An 18,409-nucleotide genomic window follows, 5' to 3' on the forward strand; every position below is an offset into this window, starting at 1 on the left:
TTTTCTTTGTTTCTTTTTTTCCACTTGAAACCATTTTTGTTATTTAGTGTGTCACTCAATGAACGATGTGTCGTCTTAGTAAAAACAGATCACTGCTGCCTCCGCCACAGAAATGTGTCTATTCGTCATGTTTAACAAGGTGTGGAATCGTTAACTTTAACAAGACAGCCTGCAATTAGCCGACACATTTGTAAAACTCAGGAATGCCGTTACGATAACTTGCTACTTTCTAACGTTATGGATCAGTGGTCAGAGGATACTGGACCGAGTCTTTACTTTATCTCTGCACAACCCCCGAAAACTGAAGCGGTGGGCTTCAGTCTGGCTGGTTTTATGGTCCTTTGTTTTCACATTCACAGTCTGTCCCTGAGTAGTTTTCAGTAACCTTTTACTGCTCCAATAGTTTTAAGCCCCCACCACTATAGTTTTAGTTAAGTTAGTAGAATTATTAATGTAGTACAATAAGATTCAGCCAAGCAGTTTATTTGAATTAATTCAGGATTTCATCTGAAGAACATCTCAAAATGATTATCGTTACTTTTTGAGAGACTAGTGTACACAAAGTCACTTTCCTCTACTTTTATAATTGATGGTGCTTTACTTCTATTGTACTTTTTACTCCACTAAATGTGTCTAAAGTTAGTAGTTCCTTACGATTCATGTGAGGTCGCCAGTAGGAAGGACAAGGTTGTAACTTGCCGTGCAAAAATAATTATTTTGCTTTGTGCATTTTGTGTAATTTAGCTAATACATATGTACTTTTACTTGAGTAAAACCTAAATGCAGGACTTTTACTTTGGTAGAGGATCTGAGTACTTCTTCCACTACTGGCAGTTCATGCTGCATGTGACACTACGCAGAGTGTCTGTTTGACTTTCATATGTTTTGCATTTGTAGAAAGTTGTGCTGGTCTTGTTTGTTTACATGCGCCAACACAAGTGTGTGTCTCTCTCTCTCTCTCTCTCTCTCTCTCTGTGTCTGTGTGAGTGTGAGAGAGAGAGAGAGAGAGAGATCAGGAGAGGTTGTAAAAACATTGTAGCCATTCTGAACCACCATTGTCTTATTTAATCCATAACAGTCTTTGTACCCAGATGTTGTGCAAGTTTGGCCATTTTTAATGTACACATGACTGCTGAGCAAAAGTTGAATGTGAAAAAACATTTCATATTGAGACTAAACTCAGTAAAAACCTGGGTCACTTCTGTATTCTATACAGTCTGTGTCCACTAGGTGTCAGACTGAGCCATGAACAGACTGTACAGTTTATTAGACATTTCTGACTCGTCCTGTAGTTCATTATATGAATATGTATTTTACCAGAGAACATGGCGTAGCTACAAAACCCCTCTGATGTCCCTGCCCATTATGAGACTGGAACCAATAGCAGCTTGTGAAGTCCAGCAACATTTATATTCAACATGCACATTTATTTACCACTTTACGGATACTTCAGGAACAAATTGTGAATCTGAAATATTTGATCTTATACGCCACAACAAACAGAAGAACAGCATGATTTGTTCTGATTTTATTGAACATAATAAAACAGTGGACGGGCTAATACACACATTACCAACTGTATACACTGTATTCCACTGCCAGTCTCGAAAAACAAATTCTGAATTATTCAATAAGTCTCGTCTCAATTGATGCACAAGAAAGGCCACAGGGAACGTGTTGACACAAAGAAGAACGAGGTAACACACATTTATCTGAACAAAGCTGTTCTCCTTTGAAATTCAGTTTGTGAGGGAACAATGACGGGGTGGAGATTTAAGGCAAGTATACATTCTGGTTTGTCCTTCAATATCTACAAGGCACACGCTCATCAAAGTCATTCAGTATTATATAATGCTTCTATAGACCAGCTCACAGTTTTAAACAACAATATAAAAGTTTATTTCCTGTTGCAGAATTCGCTAAACAGAAAATAGAAACAGAAAATAAACCCGGGCCAATTCTGATTAAATGCTCTTTGCCGGTTTCCTCCCTGTTAAACCAAAGTCTCTTTTTGTAGCGGCAGCTGTTGATTTTACCCTTAATGTCACTTTGACTCAATTCAACTTCATCATTCTGATGCACGTTTTAAAAGTGTAAATCAAGTTGATAAAATCACACTAGTGGTATAAAAGCTACAGGACAGGATGATTCTTCTGTCTTTGGCATGAGTCTAGTACATCAGCAACCATTTTTGTTATATGTAGTCTACTATATATATGTATATATATAAATATATATATATATATAATTCTTCATCTCAACTGTCTAAATATATCGTATTATTATTTAACAGGAAAGCAAAGAAATACATGAAGTACTCAACAACCATCCTTCCAGTTTGTCCATAGAATATAACTCACTGATTGTCATCATTTTTGCACCCTGATTAATCCCACTTTGTGCAAACATCTGCCCTTTGAGTGTGAGAGGACACTGAAACAAACAGCCTGCTTCAAACGAGCTTGGGAGAGTCATTTCTATTGTACACAGGATGGTTCTTTAGCGAACATCTTCTGTATTACACAGAAGGAACATCAACGCAACCGAACGAAGAGTTACATACGGGAGGCGACAGTGAGCGGCCCGGTGAAGAATGCAGCTGAACAGGGCGAGGATCATGTGAACAATTAACGAGGGTGACGGAAAGAAAAGAGTGAATGTGCAGGTGAGTTTTGCTACGCGAGACTCCCAGGCCAGGACACCACAGTCAGTGTGACTTTATTCTTCTGCAGCTTCAGCATGGGGATGAGAGAGGCGTTGTTCATTCCCACCGTTGTGGCTCCATTCACCGCCACAATCTCATCGCCGCAGCTGGAGGGAACCACAGACCGTTAATGTTGAGAGGGATGAAAGGATGCCGGAGCTGATTACGTGTCGTGTGGGAGTCGAACTGGGCTTCACTTACTTGAGGCGTCCGTCGAAGTGAGCAGGTGTACCAGGCACAATGGTTTTGATGAAGAAAGGCTGCTGGCCGTGGCTCTCCTCGTAGCCGCCGACGATACTGAAGCCCCAGCTCTCGTTGTTGGTCTTCTGTAGGACGATGTCCCGGCACCAGTGCATGGGGCTGAGACGAACAAAGGCACAGTCAAGAGTCTCTCACATCCAAATTAAGTGAATGCACTTGAAGTGGAGGAACAGAATTCAGGCTCTACCTTGGTAATCCCAGCCAGCGAGTCCACAGTGGTGTCCAGTTGAGGGCGTCGTCTCGTGGGTCGTCCACAGCGTCCAGTTCGTCCTTGCTGGCAGCCTCGGCGTCCTCCTCCGAGTCCTCTGAGAGGGTCTGGATGGCACGGAGCGCCACCTGGGACTGAGCTGTCTGAGTCTTCAGCACAGAAACGGCCTCGTTGTAGGTCAACTGGGTCAGATCGACGCCGTTGATGCTCAGCAGAACGTCACCTGAGGAAACGCACACATGATGTTGTGAACATGGTAAAAGACATTTTATTTAAGAGGATCTCTGTTGTAAAAACAAAGTATACGTCAAAATCAAGCTTTCTAAGTTAGAAAACGCTATTTAAAAAACCGCTGTGTTAGTCTTGATGGAGGGACGAAACAGAGATGAAAGGATGCATTTACAAATTTAAATGTCTTAATGTGGACGTATTCTAAGTCGAGCACACGTTCATGGGAAACGGTTTCCCATGAACAGTTACTAAGTTCAGTGTATTTATTCAAATATGAAGAATTACACTCCTTCATGTGCATTTACATTTAGCCACGATTAGAGTTGCAACAATTAGTTGATCAATTGATTTGTTGATTGACGGAAAATTCATCGGTAACTATTTTGAAAATCAGTTTTAGTAATTTTAGTAAAAATACCACAAAGGTGCTGCTTCCAGCTTCTCAAACGTGAGAAGTGAAGTGAATATCTTTGGTCACGCAAAATATACAAAAGCCAAAATATAGCGGACATTTTTCACAATTTTATGTCATTTTATAGACTAATTATTAAATTAAATAAAAAATCTACAGATAATGAAAATAATAATTAGATGTAACCCTCTCCAAAATGAATAACATTACAAAGACAAACTGTATAAAGTATAAAGCTTTCAGTACGAGTTCCTTCAACGTCAAAATCACACATCACCAGATGTCGCTTTGTACCTCTTTTGATGGTGCCGTCTCGGTGAAGACAGCCGACAGGCTGCACACTCGTGATGTAAACGGGCAGACGGCTGCGACAGTCCCTCCCCCCGGCGATGGTGATGCCCAGAGAGAGCCGAGGCTCCTTCTTCAGACTCACAGTCTTCTCCTGGCTGGAAAACCCACCTGGAGGATCCTTTAGGAACAATGAACAAATGAATACTAAGCAACGACAAACACACCATAACGATGGGAGGCCATGTTTCACAAATTCTCTACAAGAAGTACAGTTTTATCTTATTTTGTTTGACAAACACACACACACACACACACACACACACACACACACACAAGCCTCTCCAGGATCCTGTGACTTAATGGATTCCTCTCACAAAACCACTCGTAGAAACAAATGTGAAACATTTGAGAAGGAGCTGAGAGGTAAGGGTGGAGGTAACGTGTGAGGATCAACACTAAGCTCTCGTAGTGGACAAGATGTGTGGAAAATGACAGCTTCAGCCAGCCTCCTTGTTTCTCTGTGGAGTCTGTAAACCATCAGAGGGGAAGCTTGGGGAGGGGGGGAGGAGGGGGCTCTTCCTCCCCCCAGCAGGGAACCCATCCCCCCCCCAGCAAGACGAAAAGGCTCGACTCTGTAGGCGAAAGCTAACTGTTACCAGCTTTGATCCTCTGCCACCCAAAGAAACAACCAAAAAACAACAAGACAGTGGCCCTGTAGCGGCAGAGTGAGCAGCACCCCAGGCCTTTTGATCAGGACAGAGGGAGGCCCGGAGAAGGGCTTTCATCTCCGCTCACCGATGCAGGTGTCTGCTCTCAAAGATTCTCACCCCTAACTGGGGGGGAGGGGTGCTATTCTTTTTACTGACAGTGTATGGTACAAGTGAGTGTGACTGACAAAGGAGCGATCGTCACAATTACACTGTGTAAACAGAAACATGTAACGTTTGTGAGGTGCTGCGAGGCCGCTGGTCAGTGGTGTAAAAGGAAGCTAGAATTCCAGCGGCCAACAGCTGGCAAGGGTCAAAATAAATGTGGATGAAAATATTTTATTTAAAAAGTAGTTTTGAGGATTAGTTTGCGAGGAAGTTTTCTGTATTACCTTCATGTAGGTGGGCCGGCGCCTGAAGTACTGCGGCTCAGGCCTCCTGTTTGCTCTGCTGTGTTGTCCCTCTCTGCTGCCTCCTCCTTCTTCCTGAGCGTCTGCAGGTCTCATCACCACAAAGTTCACACGCACCTCACTCGCCTAAAAGCACACACAAAAGGCAAATAATACCACAGCAAATACATATGGCTACTTTCCTGGCAGCCTTTTGGATCATAATAGTTTTATTTATAACTTTATTTTTACCCTGATAGCAGTGGAGTCTATGGCAATGTTGACCCATCTTTCAATTCTTCTTTTGAGCAACATATCTGGACCAGAACTATCCAAAAAGCCATGACACTTTCTGTGGGTGTTCATGGTCCCCAGCGGATTGTTTTAGTGAATATGGTGACCCCGTGACCTCTCCTTTACTGCCACTATCAGACCAAAAGATCCTAGAATTGGCACATTTGTTTGGTAAACTCATGCTCTCCTAATGCGCCGCGCTCAGCACAATCTTACATGGGTACAATTAGTCGCCCAACTGCTTGTAAGACTCATTGGTCGGCATCTTGTTCGCTCTTATTGATCACTTTTGCATCGTGTGAAGTGATGAATGCTGCAACTTCTTGTTTTTTGTAATGTTACATCATTGCAAAAGTAATTGAAAGCAGTGAGTGTTCTGAAAGTCTCTTTTTTCTACATTCAAGTGCTTGTGGGAAACCCAAACAGCTGGTAGTAGGAAACTTACAATAGCCAAATCGTCTTTTTATGATTTAACTACATAATTCACATTATCCTTTTCAGAATGTACATGTACATGTTTGCATATTGTTTGTTTTCTTCGTTTCTCAGCCTCGGTTTGATTTAAAATAAGAAACAAAGTTAATCAGTACAATAATTTCTGGCAACTATCAAACCAAATCTGTCTGTAATTCTTTAAATGTACCAACACAGATGAGTTCAAACTAGTTCATGCTCACAACTACATTACCGCAATAACTACATTTTCAACATAACGAAATGAACTCTGGAAGAAAGGGAATCGGTCTTTAAGCATAAGGCATGCTTTAGAAAATGGTCTTTGCTGCTGTAGAGTGTCACTTGTAGTTAATGTAGTTACCTGTATGATCTGGGCAGCGCTCTCAGGTGTACCGTGCCTCAGGTCGTGTCCATTGATGGCCAACACCTTGTCATTGTTTCTCAGTTTTCCGTCTTTGGCCGCTAAACCACCCGACAGCAGGTCCAGGATGAAAACCCCGCTCTCTTCCGATTTGCGGATGAGTTTGATGCCGAGCGGTTCGGTGCGCAGACTCTTCATTAGCGTCACCTGCAGGACCGTGCCGGGGTTGTGATTGGAGTTAGCGTTGATGTGGGGACTGTGAGAGGGCTGGGAGGCGGTGGACGTGATGCAAGAGGAAGCGTGATGATCAGACCGCGGATCCCTCGTCTTGAAACCTTTCTCCTGCATGACAGTGAGCCGGAGGAGGGAAGGCTGGCGGAGCACTGAGATGGCTCGGGCGTGGGGGACTGAAGCCAGGCTGACATCATTCACCTGGAGACACGACGGAGAGAAGAAACAGCAGTCAGTGGTGCAGCGGCCTAATCATTGCAGCACATCTATAGAACGTTTTTTTGTTGAGCAGAGAAGCAAGATAAAGTAATTTAGTTTATAATCAGGCCAAAAAGAGGAACTGTGATCAGCATAATCAGAACTAGAGCAGATACTAGTTACAAGGTATCGTCAGCTTGCCCTTTCTGTTTATAATAAATCATGTCAAAGTGATACATGCCTCACAAATCTAATGTGAAATTAGACCTTCATGAAAATGGATTCAAGGGGAAGAGTACGATTGAGTCGCCGTATCTTTTTACATCCACCAGCTTTCCACCAAGCCCAAAAAAAACTGCAGTTAATGTTTCACATCCTGAAGGCAGCTTTTGTTTTCATTTCCAGGCTTGGGATCGGTTGGCTTTGGAGGAAAAGCAACATTTTGGAGGACACACCGAAGCAGGGATGCCAGAGCCGAAGCTGAAACAGTCTATGAGCTCGGTTTACAGCGGTACCGCATTCCAGGAGAACCGGAGGGTAGAAACACAAGGAGGAGGACAAGAGATAAGATAAGATAAACCACAACTTATTAAAATCTTCACTTATATTCTGCACTTCCATTCTCCTCTGAAGGAAAACAAATGTGTTCGAGGATAAACATTTGATGACTCCAGGTTCTTACTTGGAAAAGTGAAGATTTGTGGATTTGGACTTTTGGTCGGACAAAACAACACGTCACATTGGGCTCTGGGATACGGTAACAAAAACGTAAAAACTACAGGCCCGATTGTCATGATACTTGGCGAAGTGGGGTTAATTATGAATCCCACTGCATTACTTAACAAGACCCGCCCTGTGTAGCTGGTTGAGGCAAAGACAAGTGGTTAAGGTTAGGCATTGGTCAGAGCAGTGGACCTGAACAAATACCTTGGCGAGCATGGACACCTGGCCAATCCTAGTGCTTGAATGCTACAGTGGGCGAGTGTAGCAAGGAAACAAGGAAGACACTTAAGGAAGCGGCGTTGTGCCCTCTAAGAGTGCCCCTCTAGTCTCCTAATAACTCTGGTTCAAAGACATCAGATTAAGTCCCCTTCATGTTTGAACCCTCTCAAACAGAAAGGTGCTAAAGTCGATCAGTGGCAACAACAACAACAACCGTAGAGCTGCTTACGCTGGCATGTTGGCCCGGGAATAATATTTACCACGCCTTGTTACCATGGAGCTAAAACTTGTTCGTCTTGAATATCTACCCTCCCATGCCCTGCTGCAAAGCACCGTGTTTACGATGCCTTGAGAATTGAGTGACGAGGTGTTTATGCTAAAATAAGTGAACAGTGTCACGCTATGCCACCAGGATACAATGAAGACTTTCCTCGTTGGATTTCTGAGTTGCTCTCACCTCTAAGATGTGGTCCCCCGGGGCCAGTCGGCCATCACGAGCTGCTAGCGAGTCTCGGACAATCTCCTGGATGACTATGTTCCCCAGCGGTGTGTCTTTCCCCCCCACGATGCGAAGGCCCAGCTCCTCCTCCGGCTCCTCTCTGAACAGCTCCACCACAATGGACTCGGCCACCAGACTGGACCGCAGTGGGGTGTTGTCTGGAGGGAAGAGGAACAGAGTGGAGTAAATATAGCTGTTTATACAAGCACACAGCCTTCCCCTGCAAGGACGGATTATTTCAGACATTCACTAACCAAATAAAGTGGTTTGGATCATCTGTTGGCTTGTTTACCACTTATTATATCTGACCGCTTGTGTTTCTCTGGCCCCACCTGACTTCACTGCAGTGATGTCTCCATGTTCCCACGGATCAAAAATTTTGTAAATTGTCACTATAACTTGTAGAAAAGATGGCTAAAACAGCAATTTATCATTTATCTTTTAAAACATGACCAGGGAGACACTGCTTGGCAGAACAACATGTTGTGATTATAATGTAATTGTAAACTGACAAAAAGGTGGTTCAGGTTTTTGTTAATTATATCCCTCACAGAGACTATTCTGACGTTTATTTAATAAGCCGAGTCTATCTTGTTCCTTTCTCTTTACTGAATGCAAAGAAATAGATATTCACCTTCTCATCGAACTCTCAGCAAAACAAACAAAAACAACAGTATTTACAGAATCTCTGGAGTAGAACTTTACCAGTAGAGACATGCACACAATTACACAATGCTGAGTGGACCAATAACCAGTGTTTGAACTTGAGGGGACTTTTTTTTTTCACAGTACACAGTGAACAGCGACGTTAGACAGGAAACAGAGTGAAACACAATGGACCTCAACTTCTAATCATCACAATGACATCGTTCTAACACTCTGAAGTATCTCCACCGTGGTGTTGATCTCAGCGAACACTCAGACCAGTAAGATTTGACATGCTGCAGCTCACTCCTCCGCAGTGCTACCAACCGTTTTAGTCCCACAAACAGAACAACGGCATGAATTCAGGAGATAGCTCAACCTAAATGAAGCAACCTGCTGCGATTTTAAATGCTAAATAAAAAATATCAATTTCAACAATCAATGAACATAAAGCTTCATTGCACAATTTAAAAGTTTAAGCTCGTTGTATTTTCCTTTCAGATTTTAACAGCATACAGGAGTAATCTGATTAAAACAGAGATTATGACGACATAACGGAAACTCCTCTGCGGACACTGTTTACCAGTTGCCTGGCAACTGTGTTAGATTGGAATGTTGCCCCTGGTTCTGGCTTGCAGGATGCTTTGAAGGAGATGAGACCATCTGGTTACCACATCTGTGAGCTAACACACGATCCTACAACCTGGCTGATGATTCACCTGTGACGGACTCAGAATCAAAACCACGAGGCTGAAAACATCACTAATTCCCGTCTGTGTCTCGACACCCACGCACGCTGAAAGGCGACGGGCACAATGATTTAAGTTTTGTGCAATCACTATTTCCATTCAACCTAGAAACTTCTATAAACATTATTCTGTGTCAAAGAGTTTACCAACCTCCTCTCGCAGATCATTTGCATAGAAGTGGTGGTTTGTGTGTACGTGGGTACAAAGAAAACAGAAAAGTTCTCGTTCTTGTGCTGAAAACAGAGAGTGGCTGATACAGTGGTGGCTGTAAGTAGCATAAAATGACTCCATACCTTCCTCACTTTCTTCATAGGCAGGATTAATCAGCCCGGGCTCAGGCTGATCTCTGGTGGGATTTCGGGACTGTGTTGTTGAATGTTTAGCATCACCAGAAGACTCCACGTCACCTTTACGCCCCTTTAGCTCGTTCCACGAGGGCCTCTTCCTCTTCTCTGCTTCCTCCCTCAGTCTTCTAAAAACAGGACATCTGAGGAAAGATAGGAACATGGAGGAAACTGGTAAAGAGAATGACACGGCTGATAATCGACCAGTGATTTTTAAACACGCAATCTTTATGAGGAAATTAGAAGGGGGTGTTCTTAAATGTGCCAGAGATGAATGAACATAAACAAAAATGGAGGTTTAAAAGTGTTTTGAGAGGGCAAAGAGGAGACAAGAAGAGAGGATTTATGCACAGGATTCAGAGGAGAAGCCCAATGCAGATGAGAGGACAGTTTTACTGCATTGCAGTGTGTCTGGGTGAGACAGGTTCAGTCTGATTAAGTCAGCAAGAGTGCTGGGACTGCTGCTTGTTCTTCATGCCTGAACCTTGCCTCCTCATTGTTTGCTCAGTGAGGCTGCAGCAGGACTATCTGCCGCCCACAACTGACTGCGTCATGGCTGGCCACCAGGATGATAAGCACCACACCGGCCATGCGAAAAACAAGTCGGCTGACCCACACATCCCCTTGAGCTCAATAATTAGCCGTTTCTGCGTCAATAGAGGGACTGAGCTACCAGGAACACAGCTTCAAGAAGAGGAGAACACAGCCTGAGAGGGCATGAAGAGGAGGACAGTTAGATCTTAGGTTTACCTTAAAGTGGAGACGCGTGCATGCAGTATATGTATATAGCGGTATCAGAAGTTTAATACACCGTACAGTAACATTGTTCCACTTTGAGGAATAGTTTGACAATTTGGGAAATACACTAGTCAGCTTTTTTGCTTTTGTATGTGCGTTAAATACAAAAGTATAAGCAAGTTGCAATTTTTCATTTTTACACTTCAATTATATATGGATTAAACATAAAAGATGTGTGAATTTAAGAGGTGGAGGTAGGCAGACATCTCCCCATGCGTTCAGCCTTTATGCTGAGCTACGCTAACTGGCTGTAGCTTCATATCAAACCAACAGATATGATAGTGATATCAAACTATTCCCTTAATGACCACATGACTGGTGATATAATATTTAGCATTCCCGTCTAAAATCATACACATCGTCGTGACCGATCATTTCAGCCGTGTAAAGGTTTACCAATATCCACTAAAACTGCCGTCATGACCTGTCAGAGTCTTACCTGTTGTGCAGGTGAGGCTGCAGCTCGCAGCGCTGCATCTGCTGCTGACACTCTGCGGAGTGGGGACACATCACAGTCAGCTTGTCCAGCAGGTTCCTGACCAGCAGGCTGGAGGGACGGCATTGATGCAACTGCAGCCGCAGGCGGTCCACGGGGCAGAAGTCCTGCTCTTTCAAGAAGTTGCTCAGACAATGAAAGCAGTACGTGTGGCCACAAGGGGTGTCCATAGGTCTGAGGAGGGGCTGCAGGCAGATGTGGCAAACCAGTTCATCGTCCACCTCATCCTGGTACTCATACAGGTGGCAGTCCAAGCCCTCGTGCTGCTGGCCACACTCCTTACACACCCGCGCCCACGACAGACCCGCGGCGCTAACGCTGCCTGCGATTTTGGTTTCTGTTGTAGCCATTGGCTGAAGAAGATCAGTCCGAAATTCTCTGGAAATGATCAGCGCCCTCTTATATCCTTAAAACCGTGTCTGGTCATACATCTATGTCTGCATGTCCGGAACTAAAAATCCATTCAAACTGTGAAAATGAAACGATGATCCAGAGTCTTCATGTCTTCATTTAGATTTTCTGTTGAGAGAGAAACACAGATTGGTCTAATGCAGAAATTGGACTGTTCTTCCTCATACTGGCCAGCTCCACAGGAAATGACAAATCCACAGAGCAGCAGCAATATGGCAGCAAGCTGCAGCTGCTTCCTCTCAGCTAGTTTCCTGAGGGACAAAAGGAATTCTCATCTCAGCTAAAAGTCAGCGTGCTCCACACTGAGAGGGCTAAACTCTGTGAAATGAGGCAAGAGAAAAAACCTGACTGAAGTCAAACCCCTGGTAATGTGAAGGAACAAAGGCATGGCACTACACCGCAGTAAGAATGAACTGGGCAGAAATGCAACCCCCATCACTAATGACCCCTTGCTCTCAATCGGCAGTAGTCTCCATCCCTTTGTGCGGCTCCTAATCTCCTTTAATTCTCTCATAAGGAGAAAGCTGATTAGCATCACATTCTTTGGAGAAACTTTTGGCCACAGTTATGAACAAATATATCCAATATATTGACACATCATAAATTACACCAAATACATTACGTTAGATCTCATAAAACTAGCTTGTAAGATGAATTGCAGCCAATACAACAGCGTGTGTGTGTGGATTTATTAACTGCTCACTATGGTTAGAAGCAAAAAGTGCCATTTAGTTGCAATTAGTGGCTTTCGTACGACAGGTTATATGTGCCTCTAATACATCTAAGGAGTTTTGTGCTGAACACTTTCACAAACATCATTTTCAGAAGACTTCATGCGTTCAAAAATGAACAAACACCACCTTGAGATGCACGACTTTGTCCTAAAAACACAAAGGAGTACAGAAAGATATTCTCTTGCACATTACCACATACAAAAAGAAAGAAAACAAAGCCTCTACAATGAACTCACTACGTTTAGTTTCCTCTCTCTATGTGACCCCAGTCCAAGACTTCAGTCACAAAAAGACAGATTATCTTTAATGATATTGCCTTGGAGCGACTCACCCGAGCTGATACCTTTGTTGTCAAGCGCCTCGTAGCCACTGCACGCAAACACAAGACTCTAACCTCACAGCTGCCTGAAGCCTGAATGAAACCAGAGCCCTGCCTCTCCAGCAGCACACCGTCAGAATAATGTCCGTGTGTGTGTGTGTGTGTGGACACATATTTGTGTGCATGAGCGTGGATGTGTACGAGCTCTGACTGCACCGGTGTAAGTAATGCAGTGGGGGATTGGTGTAACTAGGCAGAGTGAAAGGAAAGTGTGTGTACGTGTGACTGTTTGGGTGTGTGTTGAGGGGGGGTGCTCAGACTGCTGATGTTGCACTACTACAGGTAAAGTGCTCTCAGTAGCTCGACGACTGATTGCATGCAAACACACAACACACCATCTGGAAATATATGCGTGTGTGCGCACACCTCTCAACATACGTGCACACTGGCGGAGGTCACACAGGCCTTCTTTCTCTCTTTGTCTTCACTTTGTACAAGTGATACCTCGTCCTGTAATGGATAGGGGCTCATGGATCCTGAAGCCCAGAGAGAGGGAAGCACAGTAGAAACCAGGCTGTGTTCCATTTATTTGGAAATCAAATGATGTGGTGCAAGAATGTATACCCAAGGTGTATTATTTGCTCTGGGATAAAGTGGCGTACACTAGCTGGGAGTCACAGAGAGCACCCGACGGGTTCCACTGAGGATGAAGCATGTCTTCATTAGAGCAGAGGTCATCTTCACAGGAAGACATACAGCGACCCTGGAGATGACCGGTACCCTCCTGCTTACCGGGTCTGAAGATGGCCATCTCTGAGGCCATCTATCACCGTCCACCACTTCCACACTGACAGAGCAGTAAATATCTCCGTGTTTCTCAAGGATACGGCATGGCATCAAGAAACGGTGCTCGTCTTTCTTCAGATCCTCCTCGTGAAATGGAGACTCGGATAAATCGATTGATTCAGTGAATCGATTAGTTGATGCATCGTTGACAGCCTTTTATATGCAATCGTTGCTGCTTTTCTCTGTTTTATATCAAGTGACTATTTTTAGGTTTTGGACCCTTGGTCTGGGTAAATTGTCATGGGCATTGTTTCACTATTTTTGGAAATTCTATAGGTCAAACGATTAATAGAGCAAAGTAATGGAAAGTAAGTGTTGCAGCTCCAAACTGAATATCTTTGGGTTTTGAACTGTTGGTCAGAGAAAAAAGGCAATCTGAGGACATCCCCACGGGACATTTTTCAGTCATCGGTCATCTACTGCTTCAAGAAAAATCCTCTAGTCTTGAGTTTCCCTGAGAAAGTCTGTCTCTATATCACCATTAATCTACCTCAACATCACAAGTACATGTACCAAGTTTAATCCTAATCCCACACTGGAGCGAGGAAATGATTTCACAGGAATCCCACACTGAAAGAAACATTTTAGACTATTGTTAAAGTTCATGTGTGTGAAACCAACACAAGACAGCTTCACAATAGGCAGTAGAAATATGTTTTTACAGGTTTACAGAAAACCAAAGCCGCTCAATACGACCAGCCTTAATGCCTCAAAATGCCTTGTAATCATGTGACAGCCTGAGCGGGAAATGTCCGTGGCCCTACAGCGTCCTCCAGTCTCCCAGAGGATTACAAGAGGTGGCAGTTCCCTCGAAGCTGAGCCAAAATCACTCGCTTTGATCGTCGATATGGGTGAGTCACATGTGCGGTCCGCCACACCCTCAGCGAACGCAGGTGAAGCCTTGCTAGACAAATAATTGAGACAGGGAGGCGTGTCTCGTCTCCCTCTGTCTTACACCAACGTCTGGTGCTAACCAACATACCGTAAATGAATACAGAAAACATAAAAGGGAGAATGAATCAAATTGATGCCCAGAGGTGAATGACAGTTAATCATTAGTGTTTGAGTATGATATAATCAAGTGAAGAGCTCCAACACGTCTAAGATTAAACTTTTATGGCATCAATTAAACATTTCATTAAAGTTACATGGATATTTTCTCTAATTAGTAATTAAAATAAAATACCATATATTTGTCTATTTAGAGCGCTGCTTGAACATTATGTAGCTGGTGTAGAAACAACATGCAAAGTATCCTGCTTTGAATACAAAGAACAATATTTGCATTGTGTATCTATCTGTATGCAGGGGATCCTCAACAACGCAAATCCTCATGTGACATTAAAACCTTTATTCTCCAAAGTGTTTTCCACTCCAACTTCACACCAGTTTGTACTTTCACACAACCAAACCAGTTGGATTGTCAGCCTCGCTGCACTCACGCGTGGTCTGGTATGAGTGTCTCGCCCACACGTCACACGCGGAGGTTAAGCTTATATTCACGGCCTGCCTGCACATACCAAAACAAACACCACCCATGGTATTAACTTATCATCAGCCATGGATTCAGCGCACCTGGTCTGGCTGCAAGACTATAAAAGCTGGTGGCAGTTGGTCAATCGTTCTCTACCCCTGGCTTGTTTTGTTACATGTAGTTTATCGCCACACTAAGCTCTGTAAACTACACGTCTTTTTTAGTTACAACTCATGTGCGGTCTCCCCTCCTTTGTCCAGCCTTGAGCTGGGTTGTGACAAATTGGAGGCTCGTTTTGGGATCAAATGAACCACTTTGGTAAGATGGAGTCCAGGCTGTGTGCTAATTTGGACTGGTGTGGTTTGTGGTGGTGCTACCTCCTGTGACTATGGGGGTTTGGTAACTTGTATGTAGAGATGTGGGCTCCAAATTGCAGACTGTGACTACTTTAAAATGCAAATGTGGGGCGTATCGTGAGTTTTGGTTTCTTGCGAGGCAGAGCAATATTCCACTCTTGTCCTTGAGTCTTTTTGTTAAAACGTTACTCAATTGTGCATTTTGTGTCTTTTTTTGGTTACTGATGTTCTCCCCCATTTAGTTTGTTGACTTGATCTCCTAAAGTGGCAGTAAAAGCGGGTACAGCTGTATGCTCTGGATCATGTCGGTGGCTTTCTGGTGGTAACTGCACTGCAGGGACATTCTGAACACACTGGAAACCAGTGAATAAGAGCCCACCTATTGGTAACTACCTGAAGACGAGGGTTGGGCTTGTATAGTTGGCAGTATGTCAGATGATTTTAGATTTGTTTTATATCAGGTTTGGTAGTGTCGTGTGGCTGGCCTTGACACCCACTATGGTCTTGTGCATTGCCCCACATGTATGGTTTTGCTTTGCCTTTAACCACACCCACTATAACCATGATTGTCCCCCCTCTCTCTCGTCTAAAGATGCTTCCTCCGATACCAAGGTTGCAGATATCTGAGGGTGGATAACCTGAAGTTGGTTTTAAGGGACTGAGAACAACATAAACTGGTGGCAGTCGGTCTCTCTCCCTCTGGTTTCCACTCTGTATTGTTACATTTAGTTTCTTTACACAAATTTCCCTGTTATTTAAAATAAACTTTAGTTACAACTCATGTGTGGTCTCTCCTCTTTTGTCTAGCCGGCTTGGACCTCACATACACATGCATAAATGTGCTTTAAATTCCCATGTTGCTTACGAGACGGTAGTTATTTAAACTTGAATATCATAGTACTGTTGCAAGCATTCTGAGTTCAGAATCTCCCTGAGGACAGACTTTAATATAAAGTCTAAAGATAGTGATGACACTTGACTAAAATAGTACAGATTGCACTTGTCAAACTCAAGTACAAAAAGCCTTCCGTTTGAAGACTGATCTTTGAAGTAACTGCACATAATCTCAATAGATGTGGCCAATTTTAACATTCGTGTCTATTTTTAAGCTACCCCAATACGAAAGTAAAAACTAGGTATGACTGTCTCCTTGAATAAGCACGAACATGTAAGCAGCATTGTCAAATTAAAGCTGGTGGAAAAATATGACTCTTGCTTTTGTGTGTGTACTGTATATTTCCATATTAATACACACCCTGATTATCATTACATCACCATAATTGTCTGTGCTGTTAAACATTAAAGGACTTTTCTGTTATTAGTCACATCACACCACTGTTGCCATCTAACTTTGTCTTGAAGTACTCAGTTTGTATACCTTTATTACTTTCCCCATCACGCGATCAATACAGAGCGTATTTATAAACTGATATGTTAAACATGTCATCAGTAACTACAGCATTCTGACAACCAAAGTAAAACCTGTTTCCAGATATGTATGAAGTAACCTTGAATAGAAATGCTTAAAGTACACTTGTGTAAATGTACTTTGCTCCCCATCACTGACTGTAACCATTTAAATGTAATATGTCCAGGTACTCTACAGAGATACCCTTCAGTACATGGGGGGGGAGAGCCACAAGGACATTTGTAATCACTTTGCCTGGATGTGTGTGTTGTCACTGGGACCATAAATAACTCACTGCTCTCCCCCCTCTCTCCTCCTGTCAGCTCACGACTGCTGGTTTGGTCCTAATCACTCGAGCACGATGCGACAGATCGAGATGACAGAAGAGGTAACGACGGTTAGCCTTCACAGGTATCTATCTGGTCCACGGTTAAAACAGCCGTTAACGTGGCTTCACCTTCAGCTCGTAACCTGCTGAGACAGCGCTAACTGCTACACACCTTGAGCACAATAACTCACTTTAATGAGTGAATGTGTGCCTCTTAATACGTCTGTATTCAACCATTAAACACATATTTACATGTTAACGCAGCCGTGGTTGTCTGGTTACATATAAACCGGACAGAATTGGCTCAAGTGGAGACCGAAACTCTCCTTACCTGTGTGAAGGTTGTTTTCCGGAAGCAGCTAGCTAACGTTCACGTATCGCTAGCTTGAACAAAGAACACTGTGAACTCTGAATATAAAACAATCACTATATTAAAAACACTGGACAGCTTCTTCACCGACGAGGATGTATGGCTTCTTCTTTTTTTTTACCGCAGTGCTGTGGTTGAGTTCTCCCCGCCTAATGTCCCCCAGGTGTTGTTCAACCTACCGGAGACTGGGCGACTTTCCCAGTTTCGAGCAAACATACTTGGAAGCCAACAAAAAAAAAAAGCTGTTCAGCCGCACAGGAAGAAGTCCATGCAGGTGAACACGCAGTACTGCTGTTACTGAATCTATCCAAAATGGGGTTTTCAGTCACTTATAACATGGATTACTCACCTGTCTCCAAAGTAGTGAATAACTAATATAAGCTTTTTGTTTTGTTTTAAGCGTTTTATTCCGCTTATAGCCCAAACTCATTATACAATGTATTCAGTGGTAGAAGTATTCAGAACCTGAAATAGAAATACCACAGTATAAAAAAAGACCCCATTACAAGTCCTGCAATCAAAATGTTACTTAGGCTACTTATGTCAAAAGTATTGGATTATAATGGTGCATTAATGTGTACATCACATTTATGTTGCAGCTGGTAAATTCATTCTAGTTACTTTACTGCGTATTTTAACCTATAATAAGTTAATTTGAATGTGCGAAAAACGAAAGCTATGAAATGTAGTGGAGTAAAAAGTACAATATGGGGACTTGTACTTCACTACAGTGCTTGAGTAAATGTACTGGTTACTTTCCACCACTGCTTAAATGACTGAAGTGCTGATTACAATCATACTGTCCAATTTCTATCTTCCTGTAAATTATTCTTTGTGTAACAAAGAGCAACTCAATATTTTACAAACTTTGTTTTGTATGTAAAATCTTAATTTGAAAAATAGTAACACAATGCTGTCAAATAAATGTAGAGGAGTAAAAAGTACAA

The 18,409-nt window shown here is 43.0% G+C and overlaps 1 protein-coding gene across 1 annotated transcript; it reads right to left on the reverse strand.

Moving 5' to 3' along the window:
* Positions 1 to 2,384: 2,384 nt before the first annotated feature.
* Positions 2,385 to 11,566, reverse strand: lnx2b (ligand of numb-protein X 2b). Its single transcript, XM_076103386.1, has 9 exons — positions 11,160 to 11,566; positions 9,872 to 10,065; positions 8,143 to 8,342; positions 6,315 to 6,746; positions 5,207 to 5,350; positions 4,111 to 4,285; positions 3,153 to 3,396; positions 2,906 to 3,064; positions 2,385 to 2,811 (listed from the first exon to the last, which is right to left on the reverse strand). The coding sequence occupies exons 1-9, from the start codon at positions 11,564 to 11,566 to the stop codon at positions 2,676 to 2,678; spliced, it is 2,091 nt and encodes a 696-aa protein (XP_075959501.1). The 3' UTR covers positions 2,385 to 2,675.
* Between the last annotated feature and the right edge of the window lie 6,843 nt (positions 11,567 to 18,409).

The sequence above is a fragment of the Anarhichas minor genome, unplaced genomic scaffold (assembly GCF_050575085.1).
Source record: "Anarhichas minor isolate MPS153535 unplaced genomic scaffold, ASM5057508v1 ptg000028l, whole genome shotgun sequence".
NCBI classification, from domain to species: domain Eukaryota; kingdom Metazoa; phylum Chordata; class Actinopteri; order Perciformes; family Anarhichadidae; genus Anarhichas; species Anarhichas minor.

Bases quoted from the DNA above. Each gene is read 5' to 3' on its own strand.
- lnx2b (XM_076103386.1), bottom strand. From the start codon at position 11,566: ATGGCTACAACAGAAACCAAAATCGCAGGCAGCGTTAGCGCCGCGGGT. The intron at 10,066-11,159 runs GTAAGACTCTGA...ATCTTTCCTCAG, and splicing joins CAGCCTCACCTGCACAACAG to ATGTCCTGTTTTTAGAAGAC. The intron at 4,286-5,206 runs GTAATACAGAAA...TTGTTCCTAAAG, and splicing joins GCCGGCCCACCTACATGAAG to GATCCTCCAGGTGGGTTTTC.